Source organism: Octodon degus, unplaced genomic scaffold (assembly GCF_000260255.1).
Source record: "Octodon degus isolate 3935 unplaced genomic scaffold, OctDeg1.0 scaffold00134, whole genome shotgun sequence".
NCBI classification, from domain to species: Eukaryota; Metazoa; Chordata; class Mammalia; order Rodentia; family Octodontidae; genus Octodon; species Octodon degus.
This window is the reverse complement of record NW_004524710.1, coordinates 3,006,496-3,028,070: the sequence shown is the minus strand read 5'-3', so window position 1 is coordinate 3,028,070 and position 21,575 is coordinate 3,006,496. Positions and strand designations below refer to the sequence as shown.

Below are 21,575 nucleotides of genomic sequence, written 5' to 3'. Positions count from 1 at the left end.
TGCTATTATCAGAATTAGTGAATAGGTGCAGCATGGTCACGAATAGATGCTTCACTGGATGTTTTTGTTAATTACAAATGTACCCTTAATGACTTCCTTCGGGAACATAGTGACTGCTGCGGTAATGGAGGAGTGGGAGCCGCAGGGGCCCACACGGTGCTGCTCTCCCTGCACACTGCAATGAAAAAGAGATGAGGCCAGCATGTTCCCTCAGCTGGCAGTGGCAGCTTCACCTGGGAATACACACGTTCAGGCCGCATTCCACTTACTGAACCAGACAAGCCTGAGCCACCTTCCCATCCTTTTAAAATGTTGGAACAGTCTTGCTGAGTCACTGAGTTACCCAGGCCGGGCGCATCCTTCTGCTTCAGCCTCCCAGAGTGCTGGGACTATGGGACTGCACCACCACGCCAGGCCATCAGGTGCCTTGAAGAGGGCAGGGAAGCAGAGCTGCACAGTTGACTGTACACATAAAAGCCTTGCCATGTGGGCATGTGGCCTGTGTCACATGGCCCTGCTCCCCACACGTCTGTGGTCATTCTGTAGCAGCTGTTAGGCAGCTCCAGCATGGAAACAAGTCCCACCTTCAGTTGGACTCAGGGCTGGAGTAAGCAGAGCAGGCAGTTCAGAAAGACTGCAGCCGGGTGTAGTGCACATACTTGTGACCTCCGCCACTCAGGAGGCTGAGGCAGCAGAATCTCTAGTTCAAGGGTGGCCTGCACAATTTCTTAAGACCAACTTATAAAAAGGAATGCCCACCAGGGGGATAGGGTTGTATCTTCATTTATCTGGCAGAAAATTCACTGTCAGTTTACCAGGCTATCTTTATTTTGTGAAAAACTCTACAATTCAATTCATAATTTTACACAATCACTTTACTCACATGTCAGTGAAAAAATCAACTATTTTGAAACCAGGGCAATTTCTATCACAAAAGAACCAAAAAATAGAGAACATTTCATAAAAAATATATTGACTATGAAAGAATGCTTCCTTGGTGTCCTTCACCCTTCTGTGTACTTACAGAATTGCCTCCTTAATGGGGATAAGCACATCCCCATGCTTGTGCGTCAGCTGCCCGTCTGTCTGCTGCAGGGCGACATTCACACAGCCATCTAGGCAAGCCAGGAGCCCTCCGGAACCCACTGCAGAATTTCATTTGACCACAGCTGGCCGCCTCATACCTTGCCCACTAAGGCTTTGCTGCAGCAGGCTCATTTCACCAACCCTGAGGTAGGAAATCAGAGTTCTCCTTCCAGCTCTGCTACCTGATTAGCTGTGTGACTCAGGTAATGCATTTCACCTCTCCTGGCCCCGGGCTCTTCACTGCATAGCCAGGACCCAGAGCCCTGCTCCAGGCACGCCACGATCCCGATCCCGGCCTCCTAGGGCAGTCGCAGTGAAAATCAAAACCTCCAGGCTACCTTTAAAAAGCAACACTGTACTGAGTTGTATACTTTTCCCTCCCCCATCTTATGTGCATGTGCGCATGTTTTGCAGGTACTGAGCCCAGGACCTCACGCCTGCTGAGCAAGCATTCCATCACTCAGCTACATCCTCATCCCTGTATCTGTATTCTAATTGATTCCTTAGAGGGGACCATGGCAGGGAGGTGTTGGTTGGGGACCACCCTCAAAATCTTGTTCACATAAATGATTCCTCATTTTAGATGGAAAAATACCTTAATGCACTTGTTTTACAAAAGCTTTAATTTTTACAAAAGCTTTTTAATGGACTATTTTTTTTATTTTAGTATTTAGTACAGGGTCTACAGGGTCTCACTACACAGATCAGATTCATAGTGATCCTGTTTTCAGCCTCCCAAGTGCCGAGATTACAGGTGCATGCCACATGCCCAGTCTCAATAGCATCTCAGTGTGCCCTGGGGGTTGGGCCAGCATGGCATGCCGGGAATTGAACCCTGGTCCCTGCACAGTCCAATGAGCTATCTGGCTGGCCCCTATTTTATTATTTTTTAAGTGTATTTGGTTGTTAGAGTCTCACCACACAGCTCCGATTCATGAGGATCCTCGTGCTTTTAGCTTCCCCAGTGTTGGGATTACAGGTGTGTGCCACTACGCCAGGACTCTGGCCAGCTCAGCCCGCCCTGGGGACAGGACTGGCTTGGCATGTGGTGCCAGGGATTGAACTGTGGTCCCTGCGCCTGCCTAAGCAGGTGCTTTAGTCTGCTGAGCTATCTCGCCGGCCCCCAGAAGCTTTTAAAAAAGCCAGGGTGCATATTAAATATATGTTTTGCAGAGAAAAACTAAACAGCAAGTATTTTCAAGACTACTGGCCATAAAAATAAAAGAATCTGACAAAGTGTGACATTAAAGAACATTTTATTTACTGACAGAGTAAAAACCGTAACTTCAGACAGTGCAAAATGCACCACTGAACCCAATTACAAAGAACTGGTGTCAAAACACACTGTTTAAGCAATGCTACACTTATTTTTGGCGAAGTGCTGTATTGTTCACTCTGTATAAAACTGACCATCTATGAATCATTCAGTATAAAAAATTTCTATAAAAACAGAAAAAAATTTAGACAGTGGCTCAAGAAAACAAGCTGCCATTTATGCATAGATTGATGTACAGTATACAATCTAACCAATGTCCCTTTTGAGTTTTTCAAGTTGATGAAAAGAGTGTGTGTCCGGAAACACATCAAGAAGGCACATAGTACAGTCTACAATACTCGTCAGCCTCCGTAACTCACGCCCTGCCCCGGAAAAGCGAACGTGTTCACAATTTTACTTGAGGAAAAAAAATAAAGCCACTTAAAAACACACACACACAATTAGTAATTATATTCAAAACTTGGGTGGGGGAACACAACCAAAAAACCAAACAAAACCATTCACACTACACGCCTGAAAACACGTACATCAAACCTCCCCCATATTGGTTTGGTTTGTATACATGTCCATCTAGAAAACAATACTAAATCTTCAGGCAAATGCAGAACAAAACTGGGCATTTAACAATTATAAAAAATTCAAAATGTCACAATTAGAATTCTCAAACATACACAAAACATCCATTTAAGCTGCCTCCTTCTGAACTGTAACTTCTCCTCCCACATAAAGGACACCATTGCAAATGAGAAAACACACCCACATCCGTTTGCTTTCCAATACACCTTTCTCTATCTAAACCACTTTAACTGGTGTCAAATTTTAAGTGAAACTGATACATGGCAAGGGCGACACCATTGCTATTATGTAGGTTCTCTAAATAAAGCATTTCATATAGAATTTTAAGCATTAAAATAAGTAGATAAGGATGCCATTTATAATACATCAGCCCGGCTGATGGCAGCAAAACCGTCCAGGATGGGAGCCCAACTTTTAAGAGTTTAAGCTGTATTCTGTGGCCTCACAGAATAACAGGATTAACTGCAAGGTAACATTACCAACATGTACAAGTATCTCCCAAGGCAAGGAGCAGTCTTTTAACTGATTCTAAAACAAGAATATTTGAAAAAATTTCCCACTAACCCATTTAAATGAGAATGTCTTATCTTCTAGGTGGAGTCCTACATATCTTTGTTTCCAATTCAGAAAATGAAGAAAGGGTATGTTCCTTAAAAATAAACAATGACAATGTATTTTTTTGAAAGATGGGAAATAGCACAGAAATTCATCATTTTATAAAGACATGAAAATTACCAAACCAGTGTTATGTACACGTTTGAGGAGCAAAGGGCCATACACAGCAATGCTGAACAGCCCTCTCGGGTTTAAGTAAATTATCTTGTCAGTAAAATCCAACAACTCATAAAATAGAAGATATGTAAACAGGAACAGGTACATGGGAACTGAAAAAATGCACAAGAAATTAATATTAAAAGAAAGCTCCCTGAAATGGGAAGTAAAAATCCAACCCCTTTGCATCTTTGACAAATACCTTCCCACCCAACCAACCATATAAACCCACTGCCACAGAAGATAAATCATGGCTAGCTAACCTGATTACAGTGCAGAGCATAATTCAACTAGCTGAGGAAAAAAAATAAACATAAGATACACATTATATAATGTTTATGAACAAAAACACACATTTTGAGGAACATGGTGCTTTGTAAAAGCTCAAACTCACTCTTAAAGCGCTGCCTGTGTGCACCACACATTCCAGACTTTTCCAGGTAACTTTCTAGGTTATCAGTTGAGAAATGGCCAGCACTGCTATATTTGGAGGGGTCTTATTTCTCACTGCTGAGCTTTTAATAAGCACTAAAACACATGTAAACCACTAATAGTTACAACAGCAAAAATAGAAACTCACAAAATGCACTTTGGCCATGTTTCAAAGACTACATACCAGGTCAACATTCTGTGTGGTTATTGGCCTCATGTCGCACACACAGCAGATACTTAATAAATGCCTAGTGACCAAGAGCTTCAACTGCATTATGTAACCATTTTCTTACATTTGCCAATTTTCAGTGGAGACCTTAGATACTGACACAGAAATCAAGCCATGTTATCAAAGATGGTGGAACCCTAACCCTGAAAAAAAATCCTGGTGACTGAAATTTTCGTTTGCCAGGTATAAAGCATAAAAAACTGGGCCCAGAGAAGGGGAACAGAAAGTCAGTAACAGAGAGGTGTGAACATACTTAAGGGATCAAGAAATCTTTGGGGGAACAACAACAACAAAATCTTTGGGGGGAGCAGTTAGAAGACGACCATCGCAGCTTCTATGCAACTCTGTTCATGCTGCCAGACAAATTCCCATGGCTGAACATCTGTAGCTTGTGAGGTACCAATAACTTGCATGCAACGTAAGACAAAGACACCCCATGTATGCAGAGGCTTAGGTTCCAAGGATATTTAGCTGGTCTGTTCTCAAGTTACCACCTTGTAGCGCTTAACAGACATGATATAAAACAAACACACCTTCATGAAAACTACCTCATCCCACAACTCTGGTAAACACAAATAACAACAAAGAACTTCTAACTCAGTTTGACAAAACTTTATAGACTTGGCCCCTACTTAGAAAATAAATAAATAAAAGGGAAGTCAGTATAAAAGGGGATAAGGAAAGAAAGGGGGATCTAGACTCTTGTGAAGAGACTTCCTGGCTCGCCATCGCAGCCAGCAGAACAATCTAAGCCACTGTCTATGCTTGACCCCTTTCAACTCTAAAGGGCTGGTCAGAAAAGAGCACAGCTCTTCCTGAGTTCCAGGTCCCTGCATCAAGCTGTTACAGAGTTGTTGAAAAATATAATACTTCACGTAACTATACGCTTTTTCCTTGAAAACACTTCATAGATGTGTGCTGCAGAGGAGAAGGAAAAGCTGCTGGATTTTAAAGGCAATGCCACCATTCTGTCACTACGATGTGCTCCGAACCTCAAATGTGTTTTATTTTCTGAGGAAGCTGGTGAGAGTGTGGCTGGCTCAGCAAAACCCATCACAACTGCAGGGAAACGAAGTGACTGGCTAGAGGTAAGGAAATGCATTTTTCTGTGTCGAGCGAACTGGCCTACGTGTGAGTTGAACCCTGAACCCTGGCCTCATTAGCACCAACCCCGTGAGGAACCGCTGCAGCAGAAACACTGCCACGGCCCCCATCACTAGGTTCAGTAGAAAGGCCCTTGGAAGCTCACGCAAGGTGGGGTCTGGACAGCCCACTTCCAGTCAGGACAGTCCTCACATCAACTCTGTGAAGGACGTAAGTGTTAGGACTCCCCTGCTGCGGAGGAAACAGAGGCCCAAGTGGTTAAAGATTCTGCCTGAAGTTAAAACAAAAAATGAGGATTCAAGGAAGCCAATCTGTGGTTCTTCACTTAGGCCTAGGAAAAGACATCAAGAAACGCCCCTTCGCCTTGCTTGCTGTGGTGGGGCGGTGGATGTCAGAGGACTTTCACTGTCTCTCTTCCTGTGAGCAGACACAGATGAAGTCTCTCAGGCGCTGCCTGCTTAAGCACTGTTCAATTTACAGCTGACGGAGAGGGGGAGTGGACAGAGCTGGCAGAAAAAAAATACTGGACTAATGGGTCACTTATAGACATGCATTTTTCTAAAGGTGATTTCACAGGTCTCATCTCTCCCCTGTGTAAGATAAGCGATTTGTCTGTGACTCCGACGACATTTGTACCACGTCACACAGTCACATCGGAATTACTGAAAGCACTGCTCACCAAAGCTCAGTGTACCTGAATCCCACAGTGAACTGAATGACTCATCTGGAAAAAAAAAAATCACACCCAGAAATATATCAAGTTTTCTTTCAAAAGGAAGTCCAGCCATGATTCCATTATATCCACGGCAAATATAACCTGTTAATGCTCATGTTAGTGTGTAAAAATCCATTCATTATATACAGAAAAGATTATCAAGTACTGGTCAATAAAGTGTACGGATGACCCTGAGAATAAATTTTGCTTACTCAAAAGATAGATTAAATAATACAAAATGAAATGAAATTGAAAGATGACTGTTCCTGTACTTGGGGGGAAGAATGTCTTTAAAATGCTAACTCATCTACACTTTAATAAAGACATCCCCAAACACCAAACACTGTCATTATATTGATATGTTTCCAAAAATATTCTGAGAAAACTTACAAAAAAGTACACGTTAGGAGCAAGGCGTTAGGTGGTACAGCACAGAAATCCAGGCGATTAAGCACGCTGATGAACTAAGTGATTGGTCACAGCTGGCTGCAGAGAGCCAGCGTTTTCACGTTACATCTACACATCCACCCACGTATGCCCAAACCAAGAAAAACCACCCAGCAAAACTTGGAAGTTCCTAGTAGTTGTACTGCCGTGGGCAGGGCTGGTGGACAGCCCAGCCATTGTGCTTGACTTGCCGCGAGTGGCAATCCCTGGTGAGATTTTGGCGACGAAGGCTATTTCTGCTCAGAGACTGTCTTTCACTATGTTCTTTTATCCACTGGGAAGGACGAAAGCTCTTGGGCTGTTCCAGAAAAGTTGTATGAGCAGCAAGAGCTGCAACATAGCAGTGAATGTGTTGCCCCATTTCGCTTTGGGCCTCCATTCTGAAACAGAAGAAGAGTGGAAAGTATTAAAGAACAGAGTGTTACTAATGCCACTGATGCAAGTGAAAAGTGCCTTAACAGTTCGCTTTGCACACTAACTTGCTCCTGACTGTGTGAGAACTTGACTGACAAGTTCCAATGCCGTGGCTGCACTGACAGCGGAAAGAAGTCGGGGTCCATTGGGGGGGGACACCGCATTCTAAAAATATGCTCTCCACGCTGAGTGGATTTAAGTAACCTTTTCTGTAGTAGTATTTATTGAGTATCTGCATTTGCCAATTCTCTTGCAAATAGTACCTATTTTCATTCTCACCATAGTCTTAAGAACAGAATTTTAATTCCCAGATTTTACTGAGCAGAAAGCACTGTGCCAACAACACCTTTTGGCTACAAATACCATGTTCTAGAAAACATGTTTGAGATCTATATTTGATACGAATGTAGACAAAGAAATTGGAACTTAATACTTTTCTCAGAAAGTTTATTGTAGAAGATAGCTCTACCTTTCAGAATGGCACTTACGTAGCAATGTTTAAAGACCCTCGTAGAACACATCATCTTAAAGTCGAGCTATACAGTATATTAGTTTGTGACCTCTATAGTAGAAACCAATCAAGTAGGACTGATCTAAATTATATTAACACATAAATAAATCTTAAGACTTTTCTCCCTCAGTGTGCGGACTGAAGCCACAGCCTTGCATGTGCTAGACAAGTGCTCTCCCACTGAACTACATCTCCAGACCATGTGGTAAGACTTGTAAGGGTTCTTTCACACAAGAAGGGCAACTAGATATTCTGCCTACAGTCACTTGAGGAAAACACTTCTCTTTTATTCTTTCAAGTAGAATTACCAGTCCCATTCAGAAGCTGAAACAAGTCCCCCTGAGAAGCTAACAGAAGCGTAGGTCTCCAGCTTAGTGGTAGAGCATTTGCCTAGCATATGCAAGGCCCTGGGCTCATCCTCAGCACTGCCAAAAGAATGAGAGAATGAGAATGAGAGAATGAGAGAATGAGAGAATGAGAGAATGAGAGAATGAGAGAATGAGAGAGAGAGAGAGAGAGAGAGAGAGAGAGAGAGAGAATGAATGAGAGAACTTTCACAGTAAGCAGAATATAAAGCAAGCATTTCTTTAAGAAGTGGGTGCCGAGTCCCTAGCCTCCCTGCGCAGACTGATAACACAGATCACACAGTCTCAAAGTGAATATACTTACTCTGTGCCCGAGATTCTTATAAGCAGCATTTCCTGGCCCTACAAATGTTAAATGGTGAACTATTAAATCACTAGTAAGATTTAAAATGCTATTTTAATTTCACTGTTAGGATGTGGTCAACTATTTTTATTAATACTGATTTACTATGGTTTACTAAAGGAACGTATCTTACTTAACATTATGGTAGCTTATAAACGTTCACATGCATTATTTATAAAGGCTAGAATGCAATAAAACACAGGCTCCAAACCCCACTGCAATTAACAAGCACCTTACTTTCACATGCTTTATGGTACTATTCCTGAGGATAGACAGGATGAAAGCAATTTAAAAGGCATGGTTTATTGCCCTGCTTAAAAAACAATTTTTTTGGGTGGTGCTGGGGCAAAACAGCCTTGTTGGTGCCAGGCAAACACACTATCATTTAGCTGCACCCTCACCCCCCAGAAAATGCAGAGATTTATTAAATAGCTAGCTTCCTAATTCTGGTAACACCTGATTCTACCTTGACATAGCGGATCACCCTTAAAAGAATTTCCAAGTTTAAAAATAAGAATGTTTACATTTTTTTTTAGTTACTATGATAAAATTATAAGAATGTACTGGATCTTCCTATGTTCACAGAAAACTCACAAAGTTCAGTATACTCTTTCAACACTTCATTTCTGCAAAAACGCCTGCATTGGCTTATCTTCTGTGTTTGTCTATTTTGTACTGTGGATTAAACCTAGGGCATCACATTGAGCTCCACTCCCATTTGTTTTGAAAATATTTTTATTTTGAAGCGTGGTCTTGCTAAGTCACTGTGTTGGCTGGGCTGAGCTTTACCTCGTGATCCTCCTGCCTCCACGAGTGCTGGAACACCCAGCATGTGCCACCAAGCCTGGCTTACCCTTTATATCATCATGATTTCAAACATAAATGATACAAAAATAACATCCTCAGTGCATCAAAATGGCAAATGTACAACAACTAGATGCCGTGTGTGCTCCTGGCCCAGCTGCTGTGTGACACAGACCTGATGACACTGTCTAGGCTCTACTAGGAAAATCTGGGTAGTAAAAATTTACTGAGGCAAAATGGTGGAGATCATCGCCTAAATATGCAGATTACAGAACAGTATTTTATATACTAGTGATTCTATTCGGATTAAAGGTGTGGGTGTGGAGGTATGGGCATATCCAGAAAAACAATCTTTAAGGCTGTTCCCTAGGTGCTAACAGTATTCATGAGAAGGCCATTTCACCTCTAAATTCTGGCATAGTTGTGTTTTCTGCAAGGCACATGTAATGCTTCTATGTTCTTTTGCAAAGCTACCGACTATACAGACATACATACTTTTAAACACTAAAAATGTATCAACGCCAGTGAGCACAGTGTATTAGATCATGTTAAATTCTTTTTTTGTTGTTTTTTGGTACCAGGGATCAAACTCAGGAGAGCTTGTGCTTGCCAGGCAGGTACTTATGCCACTGAGCTATCTCCTGGGCCCTACATGTGAAATTTTGTGTGTAGTTCCTCAGAAGACAGATGAGACTCGAGAGAAGAATTTTTAAGAACTGAAGAAATTGAAGTTAACTATATAGCAACAAAATACCACCTCCAGAAAGTTGTATTTTAAATTTTTGTTGGGATGCCTGAAAGACTGACCTTTTGGTAAATCATGGGGCTGAGTAAAGAGCTTTATTCCACCAAAGATTGGACCTATCCTACAACTTATAAGTTCATTAGTGTATTATGTTTCACTTTGGTACAGGCAAAATGAAATGCAAACATGTTCGCCTTGTCAAAGACCACTACAATATTCGGGCCATGAGTACAAGAAACACATGTGAGGTAAGGAGCTGCCTGGCTTTGTTTATCTTTGCAAACATGAAGCAGAAGACATATACGATGGCTAGCAGGGCAGTCGGCCTGGATGGCCCACAGCGGCCCTTCGCCCTACAGTGCTCATCACAGCTGCTGAGCTGCTCCCAGCATCCTCCTGCACCTGGACCCCTGGCCTGGGGGAGGGCACGAAGGTGGTGCCACAAGGCTTGCACACCTCAGAGCTCTGCTGAAGGAGGGCAGACAGCCCCGCTGGACTTGGAGCCAGTTACTCGGTGATGGGGCTTCATTTTAGAAACAGGTGGGCACAATCTTGGACCTGCGTGCTGCGTTTGTTCTCTGGATAAGGTCACAGAAGGCCTGGAAGTTCACTTGAAAATGCCAGTCTCTGCGCACAGACAACACCCTGAACCTCCCCGGCTCTGCCTGTACCAGCAGCCGCGCAGACAGAATGCCGAAGCGCCCACGCACCAACACAGCATCACGCTGCCGTGCAGTCTCCTCTGGGAGGTGAGACGGCTCTTTAACCAAATGTGTTGGTTTGAAAACTGCCTTCTTACCTTATGCCAAAATTTCTAATGCTTTCAAGGTTAAGCAATATTTAATGTGATCACTAGGAATATCTGGGAGATAGTTTTGAGCCATACTATTCTCACTGAACTTTATAGCCTAAGTAATCTAGTCTATAGCATGCCAGAATTACACTAAGATTCTTAGAAGAAATGCCAGTCTAATTTCTTTTTAGTGGCAGATAAATGACACAGCTCTCCTATATATCAATGGGGCCATACTATAACGTTTTCAAAAATCTAAAATGAACAAATTTTTATGCCATTGATCACCTGTGTACTACGCACAGCTTTCGTAAACCTGTCAAGACTTTTTTGGTCAAGACTACTTCTGCATCTTCTAAAAACTGAGTTTTGAAGTGTAGCACAAATACACAAAACACATGCTCAGCAGACTGTGCAGAGAATGCCCTGGCGACGTACCTAGGACTGCTCGGGTTATGGAACTCCTCGGTCCCGCAGCTGGCCTCACCGAGGCCAGGGCAGGCGCTGTGCACAGCATAGACAGACATGCTGGGGTGTTCGATGAGGAGGTTTTCCATAGGGCTCGTTTCCACCTTGACAGTGGTTAATCCGCCTGCAGTGAAACATGGGGGAGGGGTGATGAACCAGCTCTCCTCCATGGGACAGGACTCAAACTGGAGGAAGCAGGAATCACTCGTATCTGCCAAGCACTCCAAAGTTGCAGGTAAACAGGAAAAGACTGAAGGATGCTCTGTAGGTGATTCCTGACTAATGTCATTGTCATCGTCTTCCTCTTCTTCCTCTGCTGAGAAACCAGTGCAAGTATCTACATCAAGTTCCATATTGCAGTTCACAGGTGTGGAATGGGTTGCGCAGGACGATGATCGGGTCAGATGGTTACAGCGGAGCCACCCATCAAATTCACAGCACAGAGAAAAGAGACAATACCGTTAGCTACTGCTCACATCCTTCCCTTTAGTCCAGAAATGAGGCCATTTATATTCACTCGTAATGGTTACAAAATAGTTCCCTAGCACTGTGTCTGGTGGTGGGCAGTGTACCACAGCTCTGCAGGAATGGCTTTAGGACCGTCCCTATTCTGCTGAGTAAACACAATGGTCCATATGGGTTACTGATGATCTAATATGAAGGGTTCCCATTAAAGTACCCCTGGCTGGGTCAGGCTGTATGAGTTGCAAAATAAGAAAATTTGACATCAATTTCCCTGATCATCTGGCACAAAATACTCAATTTTTTTTTTTTTTTTTTGTTATAGGGTCTCACTATGCAGTTCAGGATCATGGTGATCCTCCTGTTTTCAGCCTCCCCAGGAGCTGGAATTACAGGCATGCGCCACCATGCCCAGAATCCATCACTGGCTCAGTGCGCCCTAGGGGAGGGGCCGGCACAGCACGTGGTACCAGGGATCGAATCCCAGTTCCTGCACTTGCCTAAGCAGGCACTTAGTCCACTGAGCTATCCTGCCAACCCTACAAAACATTTTTTTTTTTAAATATTTATTTATTTTTATTTATTACATTTATTTATTGTGTGTGTGTGTGGCCAGCTCAGCCCACCAGGGGGCGGGTCTGGCTGGCATGTGGTGCTGGGGATCGAACCGCGGTCCCTGTGCTTTGCCAAGCTTGTTTCAAGTAGGTGCTTTAGACCACTGAGCCATCTCTCCAGCCCCACAAAACACTTTTTGATTTACTTTTTTTTTGTAGCACTGGTGACTGAACCCAGGACCTGTGCACTAAGTAAGCCCTTTTTTATGTTTTATTCTGAAACAGGTTCTTGCTCAGGCTGGATTTATAATCCTTCTGTTTTAGCTCCAAATTGAAATATATTTGTCTAAAAGATAAATTCTTGAATGTTTACTTGAAGGTTTAAAAACCTTCGGTTACTGGTTTACTTATGTAAAATAAAATTACATGCAAGAGTTTCTACATGTTGCTAAGATTAACTACTGAGTATTTCTTACCTATGAAGTCAACAAGAATCCATTCATCATCCTCTTTTTCACTGAATTCTGGTTCTTGATCAGAAGGAAGATTGACTTCACCCACAAACATTTTATTCAGCCTCTGGAACATTGTTAAGGCAAGAGTGAAACTTTGGCGGTTTGTCCTTATAGCTGAGATTTCAAAATGCTGCCTTCAGCAGGCCGGACGGCAGAGACAGGAAATAAAGTGCACAGGGGTCTTCATTCAACTTCGGTGAAAAGCAAGAAGAGTCATTAGCCCTAAAATAAAACAAAAACCAAGGTTATTTCACATCAGCAAATGCTTATCTTGTATAAGTACACACCCACATCCCTTAGAAGAGCGCATATGTCTTAGCCTACACTATGGTTGCCTATGTTTGATTCCAACGTGAGACATGCAAAAGCTTTTCTAAAACATCAAGAATCAAGTACTCATATGCAACCTGTAAATACTTTGAATATGAAATAAAAGGGGCAGAGCTATATTTGTTCACATGTATGCTTTATGAATCTGAAGAATCTATTTCATTCTCCATGCCTCTTTTCTGTAGTAGAGGAGCCCAGCACCTATAGATTAATGGTCTTGAGCTGGCCAGATAGCTCAGCGGACTAAGGTGCCTGCTTAGGCAGAGAGCAGCAGTCAGGGTTCAATCCCCAGCGTGCATGCCAGCCCCACCCGGGGGAGGGCTGAGACAGAGAGTGAGACTGGGCTTGGTGGCATAAGCCTGTAATCCCAGCACTTGGGAGGCTGAAAATAGGAGGATCACCATGAGTCCGATCTGTGTAGTAAGACCCTGTACTAAAATACATTAAAAAAAAGATTAATGGTCTTACTATATGCTATTCAGCTGTCCAGCAGTCTTTTCCAAATGAACTGGCAATATTGCTTGGGGACCACCATAATGCCAGGCCCTCATTTTTCCCCGCTTCCATGCTTCCTGCTTCTGACCTCAAGCATACCTAAATACTGTACACTTAAAATTGATGAACACAGCACACTCTGGCCTTCAGGACAGTGCTGGCATGGAGACTGTACACCACAGAAAGCAGAGCCAGGCAGCACCAGGACTGGTGACGACATGCCTCATGTGGCTTAGCAGGTGCATGCTGGAGCTGTTATGGTCAAAGTTCAAATCATAGCTCAGCTGTTTACTGGCTGTTAAGATTTAGGAAAGTGCATGATTTTAGCTAGCAAAAAGCTCCCACCTCTGGTTCTGCTGAGTCCTAAATGACAAATGGTGGCTTGCTTGGTCTTATCACAGAGTTCCAGATGCACAATATCCATTTCTACCCAGCTACCTGATAGCATATCAAACTGAACAAATATCAAAAAGAACTTTTCATGATTCCTCCACAAACTTTCATGTGCCCTGCCCATTGTTCTTTCTTGGGTAAACAGCAGCAACAGCCCTCAGCAGTTAAGTTATTCGGGCAGGAAACCAAGGTGTTCACCCTCGAGTCCTTTTGCTGCTCTCCACCAACCCCTCTGCTGCTCACCCAGCCACCTCCTGCAACCCTCCAGCAAGTCCTGTGGCCTCTGGCTGTACCACCCCACCCTAGTTACATCAACCTGCAGTCTCTCCAAGACTGCCTAAGCTACCTCCTAAGCCGGACTGCATTCAACCCCCTAGGTCCGGTCCAGATCCAACTCCCTCCCTGATCCTATTCTTGTTAATGACATAATGCAGACACTGAGCTAATCAGCACACACCTATTCTCTGCACTTTTCAGTCCAGGTCAACTATTATTCTACAAATATTTACTGAGCACTTTTATGCATGAGGGCTGGTGCTGAGCACTGGGGAGACAGCAGTGAAAAGGGCCCTCCCATGGTAGGTGGAGCCACCCAGTGGAATAAGTGAATGGTCCTCAGGCCTTGCTGATGGTGCCACTGCAGTAAGTGGCTTTAACCCTCTGTGGCTGGGATCAGGAAGAGCAGGCAGGGAACATTACAAATCCTGCAGACAAGACATCAGGCTTTTGCACGCCTCCAGAACCAGAGGGCTACAGGAACAAACTGAAGGCTGAGTAAGAGCATGATCCTGCAGGGCCTTCAAGGGCAGAAGTTAAAGGGTGGGAAGAGTCAGGAAACCCAGGTTTCTGGCTTGGTCACCAAAGGGAGGGTGAGACCTTTCAGACTGTGAAACTGCAGAAAGTACAGGCTGGGTACTTATTGAGCTGCATTTGGAGAAGCCAATGATAGTACAGCTGGAGAGCCTAGCAGGCAGCTAGACTTTGGGACAGCTGGCTGCACACATTTGGGAACTGTCAACACAAAGGGGGTGACAAATTTTAAGAATGGATAAGGTCACCCAAGGACAATGAGAAGCATCTCACCAATCACCTTCCCCCCTTACAACTGGGGAACTGAACCCACGGCCTCATACGCACTGGGCAAGTGCTCTACCACTGAGCTGTATCTCCATTCCTTCTTATAACTTCCAATAGGATCTTGCTAACTTGCCCAGGCTGTCATCATCCTTCCTTCACCTCCCAAGTAGCTGGAATTACAGGCAAGTGCCACCACACCAGCCCTATCACTATCACATGCATCAGCTCTGAATCTGTAACTTTCAGGTTCCTTCACTTCTAGTATCTCCAGCTATTAAGGTACTTGAGGCACACAGCTGTGGAGGCTCCTGGTTCATTATCTGTATGTAAACTGGGCTGCTATAGCGGTTTGGCACAAAACTACAAGAGTAAAACAACTCAAGATAAACGACATCCGGACACTTTGTGTTACAAGTCATCTTCTGCCATTAATTATTAAAAGCAGGTAAACAGGAAGTATCGCTTGCATAACCAGTCTTTCTCAAACCCTCGGAAAAGTAGCACAGCTGAAGCATGACAGCTGGAGCTCAGGTACAACAATTTAAATTCAGCTTTCTGGTCCATGTAAGAGAAATAAGGAAAATTAGGAGAGAAGTGAGCGGAGCAGTTTGTGGGGAGACAGCCGTCTCTGGCAGATGAGCCATCTCCAGGTCCTGACGTAAACAAAGAGCTGTGGGTCCATCAGCTAGGAGGGGAAAGGTACCTTCAAAGCCATGTCTCGCTCTGCATCCACCAAGCAGCTAACAACTCCCTCTTCCAGAGCAGAGTTGGACTCTGGCCCTGCATTGGCTAAGCAGCTGGGCCCATTGGGTGGGATCCTTCACTTGTCCTGAATGTGCACCTTGTCCCCTGCCTGTGCCACCACCTGAGGGCAAGGCACAGGGGCTCAGGCCAGGTGAATACCAGCCACAGTGCAAGAAACACTGCCAAGCCACTGCGCCTGGAGCATCTTTGAGTCCCCAAATGCAAGCTGCCCCTCTGCCTACAGCGGGAGCCTGGGGAGCAGAAGATAGCTGGTACCGGGACATCTAGGACTGCCACTGACAAACTGCCCTGAAGGGCTCTCAGCAAAAGGAAGACTCTTGGTCTTCTGAGGTCAGAGGCAGCCTCCAGCAATTCTATTTCTCTGCAGGGACCCAACCTTGGGTGGGCAGAGGCCACCTCCCAGGCCCTGTGGCAGGGACACAGCATGGAATCCAGGGGAGGGTGGAGGAGTGGGGGCCTAGGGAGAAGCAGCAGCTCTACTTCTGGTTTCTAAGGCAGGTGCCTAGAAGGAAACAATTGTCTTTATGATGAACCTGCCTCACTGGCAGAGAAATGAGTGCTCCACGTAGGACTACTGCCTCTAGGCAGCCCCCGCAGATGTCCAGCACAACGAAGCAGTGAGGTCAGACTAACTATGCAAAGTTTGTTCAGTCCTGCTTTTTGTAGTCTCATGAAGCACAAGGAGCTGTGGGACAGTCCCCCACCCACTAGTATTGCTTAGTGAAGTGACCGCCGGGCACATTATGTAAATCAGCGTAGACTGTATGAGCGAGACCCTGCATTTTACATTTTAATCCATTTAAATTTACAAGTTGAATCTGGGCATGGCGGCGTATATCTGCAACCCCAGCACTCTGGGAGCCTGGAAAACTCAGTAGGACTATTTCAAAACAAAAAAGGCTGGGAAAGTAGTTTGGTATGAAGGCCCTGGGTTCAATTCCTAGTACTGGAGAAAAAAACAAAACAAAACCTGGGTCAAATTAAAAAAAAAAAAAAAGTTCAAGTGTGTTTGAAGCAAGGTATATGAACCTACTTTTTCAAATGTAAACTTTATGACATGTAAACTCAATCAGTCTGTTTTCAATGAAGGTCAGAGAGATAGCTCAGAGCTTATGTTCACCTGCCTGGTAAGTGCAAGGTCCTGAGTTCAATCCCTGGTACTTAAACAAAAAAATCCTCCAAGTTTTTTTTTTTTTCAATGAGAATGTAGAATCTAATTGATAGGCTGTACCTGCACACACCAGAGTATCTGAAAGACTTCGCAGCAAAAAAGTGTCTTTCGTAAATAAGGAGGGAAAGAGGGACAGAAAGGAGGGGAGGAGAACAGAAAGAAAACAGCAGCAAGACATATCACATGTATAGTATGAATTCCTTATGAGGAAGGTTCCGTATCTAAAGTATACCAATTTTTTAAAAAAAGTATAAAAATCAGTAACTTTTACCTTGTTATACATTAAAATGATTTATGCTAGATTGTATACTTCTACAATTACTACACTTGGTTTTCCTTTTTAACATGGCTACTGGAACATACAAGTGACCCACACTGTTTTTGGTGGACAGTATTGTTTTAGAAAACTTCTAAAACAGCCACACTTCTAACAGCCTGTTCTCACTGGTGGCCAGGGGTTGTCACTGCACCACCACTGCCCCTCATACCCTTGGGCCCTGGCTCAGGGCCCAGCGCTCTCTGTGGGCTGCCTCCATGTGGAGCACATTTCTCTCCTCCTCACCTGGTCACGGGCTATTTCAGAGTCACACGTCTAGGACAATGATTAAAACTAAAATGAAAGTTCTGCAGAAAGCCCATGTCCCAAGAGCTCAGACTGACAAATCTAGCTCTGGGATTTAGTGGAGAGAAGGGTGGCCAGGGCTGCTGCTCTCTGAGACACTTGCTAGCCTCAGGCTGCAGCCCAACAAAGAGTTAGGACCCTGGCATCTGCAGATCTGCCCTCTCTTCCTGGGCTCGAAATATATCCACACCCTACTTTTAAAAGTAAATTACAGCACTCAGGAAGCAGAAACAGGAAGATCGTGGCAAGTTCAAGATCAGCCTGGGCTACAGTGAGCTCAAAGCCAGCCTGAACTGCATAGTGAGACTGTGTCTCAAAAAGACAGAAAAAAAAAAAAAATACATCTTTACTACTGTAAAATGAAAATGCCACATCATAGAATACAAGGAAAAAGTATTATCTCATTGCTTTATTGCAGTCATTAAGTGGACTGGACCATTTTCTTCCAGTTTGTGTTTTTTGGTATTAAAGTTGTAGTGGAGCGAAAGCACAGCCTGTATCCCCTGCCTTGTTACTTAACATTCTGTCATCAGTGTTTTTCCTCTTATCCCCAGAGAAGGAATGTTCCCTCTGCTGGCTGTGGAGGAAGCCTGCTGGATCAGACCTCTGGGCTGTGCTGCTGCAGACTGTGTGAACTCAGGGTTACTCAGTAACCTCGTGGGGCTCTAGTTTTCTTATCCTTAAACAGGAATGATAGCTAGAAAGCCTACCTCTCAGTGCCAACACCAGGACTGAGTGTGTAACACTCAAAACAGTACTTGGCACATGCAGGCATTCAGTAAATATTAACTAGGGTCACTGCAGGCCAGGTGTGGGAACATGGGCAAGTCAGGGAGCATCTTTGGGGCCAAGTTGTTTTATCTGTAAAATGTCCCTTGGAGAATTACAGCTACCATGTACTGAGTATATGTCACTGGGACGCTGAGTATTTATTTGTCCCATTTTACTGAGGAGAAAGCTGAGGCTCAGAAATTAATTTGCTCAGAAGGGAGAGCCAGGCACAGGTGGAGCCAGTGTTACAGCCCAAAGCCGTTTGATTCCAAACCCCTGCTGGATCTCTCAGGTTCCTTCCAGCCTCAACTCTGGTACTGTGAGCCAGAGAACAGTGCTTTTCAGTTGGTTTTGGCTGCCAGTAGGAGGCTCCAAAAAACAATATTTTTAAATTTAAAAAAAAAGAAAGAAAAACAACCACAGCTCTGATGCATGCAGCTGTGGATCCCGGACAGTTTTGAAATATCAGGTGGCACACCTTCGTTGAAACACAGCCTCAAAATTATCTCTTTATATCCACCCCATCCCACTAATTTAGAAACTAAAGGTGCTGAGTCAAATACTTTAAAATCACTTTTTAACTTCAAAAAAACCAAGCCAAGAAAGCTGTCTTCGCTTGTCCCACTCCGCCTATTCAGGGGTTTACAAGGACTTTATTCTCCCACCAAACCACCACTGTCTGCCCCGTGCTGGGGACAAAGGCAGCAGTGAGAGGTACTTCACAGCCTGTTAACCTTGACTTTTGAAAGCTGGGCCCTTCCCAAGAGAAATCAGAGAGTGCAGAAAAGCACAAAAGATAGGATAAGAAGACAAAAGAGACCTTAGTCACAGAAATTAGTAGGTTGTGGTTCCAGGCAGGAGCTGTTGAAAATTATGCTGCCAGTTCAGAATTATATTGCCTGCGATTTAAAATCAAAAGCTTCCTGGTGCTTTTCACACCTGCAAATGAAAAGGGTATTTCAATTACCAAGCAAGCGGTTTGGGGGCCTGGGGACAGTCAAGGGTCGCGTCCAACACCCTCCACTCCCATCCCCCACCCCCAGTTACTCCGAACTACTTTGGTTCTTTGAGCCAAGGATGCCCCGATTCCTGGGAGACACAGTTGGAAGAAGTTCCTTAGTCTCTAATTTGATTTCACACACTAGGCAAACGTACTCGAAAAACACAATCAAAACAAAGAATCCCCACGTAAAATTCACTTGCAACTTTGAAAGAGTAAACATTTCCTTTTAATCGGCTGTGTGGCCTGACGTTGCCTAATCTCTCTGCGCCTTCCTCGAACTTCCTTTCGGCAAAAATATAATTAGGCCTGCTCCGCACGGTGGTGATGCCAGCCCGGGTAACTGAAAGCCGCCACCCTGCGCGCGAGGCGGGCGGCACGTCCTAGGCACGTTAGGAGCCCGGGACCGAGAGGATCGCGACGTACACAAGGCCAGGGACGCGCAGCGCCCGTTCGCAGGTGCAACCTCGAGCCGTGTTGCGTGAGCTCGGGCGGGGACGAGGCTCAGGCCAGCGACCACGGGGCGGTAGCCGGGGGGGGGGGGGGGGGGGCAGCGCTACAGCGTGCATCCCGCAGCTCTGGGGATCCTGGAGGAGCGCGGGGAGGCGGAGACCGGGAGTGGGGGGTCCCGCAGCGTCCACGCTCGTCCGAGCCCCTGCGGCCGCCGCGCGCCCTGTCCGCCAGCCGGACCGCCGAGGGGTGTCCTGGGGTCAGAGGGCCGGGGAGCGCGGCCGGACCGCCGGCTCCGATTCGGGACGGTTCGAGCCGGGCCCCGGCCCCGCCCGCACTTACGTGGGCCGAACCGCGGCAGGCGCTCTCGCGGGTCCCGGGACGGCGGCGCGGGGCAGCTCCAGCCTCCGAGCAGCCCCTGGCCGCCGCCGGCGTCCGGGTCCTTTTGTTGCGGCGCGGCGCCCGCTCGGAACAGCTGATCGCGGTCGCGCCGCCCCCGGCCGCGCCAGCCCGGCCGCAGCCAATCAGCGGCGCGGAGGCCCCGGGGCCGCCCTGCGAGAGGTTGTCACCAACGCACGTGACCCGGCGCCGCACGCGACGTTGCCGGCTCGGAAACAAGCCCGGGCAACAAAGCCGGGAGCCCGGGAGGCCGCGCGGGGCGGGCTGCTCGGGTGGGGCCCGCGCGGAGCGGGGCGGGGAGCGGGGCTCCGTGGCCCCTGGTGACCCGGAGAGGAGCGCAGGGCTTGGGGCACCAGGAACACGGCGTGTGTTTTCCTTGTAGGAGGACAGTTAAGGACACTGGAGGATAAACACTCCAGGAGCCCCGCCCGGCCTGCGTGGGGCGACCCTGTGACGCGGTGGCCAAGGCGCGCTGCTTCGGGGCCGACTGGGCGCTGCGGCCGCTCCACCCGGTCGGGCGGGGGCCAGGCCCACCTGCGCGAACCTGTCTGCTGGGTCGGCCGTGAGCGGGAGCCGTCAGCCCAGGCCGGAGGCAGAGAGGTCAGGACCCCGAGAGACCTGGGTGCCCTCGGAAAGAGCCCTCCAGAAGGGGACAGCTGTGTCCACCGCCGTGCTCGGGGCTCGCCTGTGGCCGCGCACGCTGGGATCCTGCTGCGGGCCTGCCTCCTCCTGCCTGTGTTTAGTCAGAAGAAAATGAGGCCACGCACTTGACCTTACCTTCCAAACCAAAGCTCTGCACACACGCAGGTGGACTGCTTGTGTCCCGCGAGGGCAAGGGAGTCGTGTTGAGGTGTATCAGTTCCCCTGTGGATCCAGTTTGGACTGAGACGTAATCCTTTGACCCAAGTGAAAGGTATAGCGACTCTCCAGATTGCTGTCTGTCACACATTACAGTCTCCAAAAGACCCTCGGACACGCATGGGGTGGGCCGTCTGCTTCAGGGAACTGGTGCTGACAACAATAATGATCAAAAAACGTGGTGGTCATTTGACCTACTAAATTACTAGGCTGTAGTTTCATGGAATTATTTCATTGCTAGGAGTGTATAATTTCATGAAATTAAACATGATCTGGGTGTAAAGACAGATCAAGTCCACCTTAATATTTTTTTCTCAAGTTCACTGCTGTTAGGAGACCCCAACAATCTCCTATTTCTACTTATATATTCAAGAAGATACCATCCTTCCATTCAGAACCAAATTATGGTAACATACAGGTCTCATTTTTTTTATGGTTTTTTTTTTTTTTTTTTTTTTTTGCGGAACCAAGGATTGAACTCGGCCTTTGCCCCTGCCAGGGAAGCACTTATTCCACTGAGCCATCTCCCCAGCCCCAGGTCTCATTTTTTTTTAAAACTTAAAAAAAACTTAATCTTTTCCCAGCTTGATAAGGTCTATAACAGTAAAAGGCCACAATACTTTGTTATGATAGC

At 45.9% G+C, this 21,575-nt stretch overlaps 1 protein-coding gene across 3 annotated transcripts; it reads right to left on the bottom strand.

Annotated features, from left to right (window-relative positions):
* Window positions 1–2,325: 2,325 nt before the first annotated feature.
* On the bottom strand, window positions 2,326–20,134 carry Tp53inp1 (tumor protein p53 inducible nuclear protein 1). Of its 3 annotated transcripts, XM_023701360.1 has the most exons (6): window positions 20,027–20,132; window positions 19,055–19,173; window positions 12,572–12,832; window positions 11,050–11,416; window positions 8,231–8,268; window positions 6,931–7,016 (listed from the first exon to the last, which is right to left on the bottom strand). In XM_023701360.1, exons 3-5 carry the CDS (start codon window positions 12,681–12,683, stop codon window positions 8,247–8,249), a joined length of 501 nt encoding a protein of 166 aa, XP_023557128.1. In that variant the 5' UTR covers window positions 12,684–12,832; window positions 19,055–19,173; window positions 20,027–20,132; the 3' UTR covers window positions 6,931–7,016; window positions 8,231–8,246. The 3 variants fall into 3 exon arrangements, with proteins under 3 accessions (XP_023557127.1, XP_004641354.1, XP_023557128.1); XM_023701359.1 differs by lacking the exon at window positions 8,231–8,268 and having other exon boundaries at window positions 2,326–7,016; XM_004641297.3 differs by lacking the exons at window positions 8,231–8,268; window positions 19,055–19,173 and having other exon boundaries at window positions 2,326–7,016; window positions 20,027–20,134.
* Between the last annotated feature and the right edge of the window lie 1,441 nt (window positions 20,135–21,575).

What these genes read in the sequence shown, in the direction of transcription:
- Tp53inp1 (XM_004641297.3), bottom strand. Translation starts at nt 12,683, where the DNA reads ATGTTCCAGAGGCTGAATAAAATGTTTGTGGGTGAAGTCAATCTTCCT. An exon ending in GATTCTTGTTGACTTCATAG is followed by an intron (nt 11,417 to 12,571) that starts GTAAGAAATACT and finishes AACTTGATGTAG; the next exon opens with ATACTTGCACTGGTTTCTCA. An exon ending in CATAACCCGAGCAGTCCTAG is followed by an intron (nt 7,017 to 11,049) that starts GTACGTCGCCAG and finishes CTTCTGTTTCAG; the next exon opens with AATGGAGGCCCAAAGCGAAA.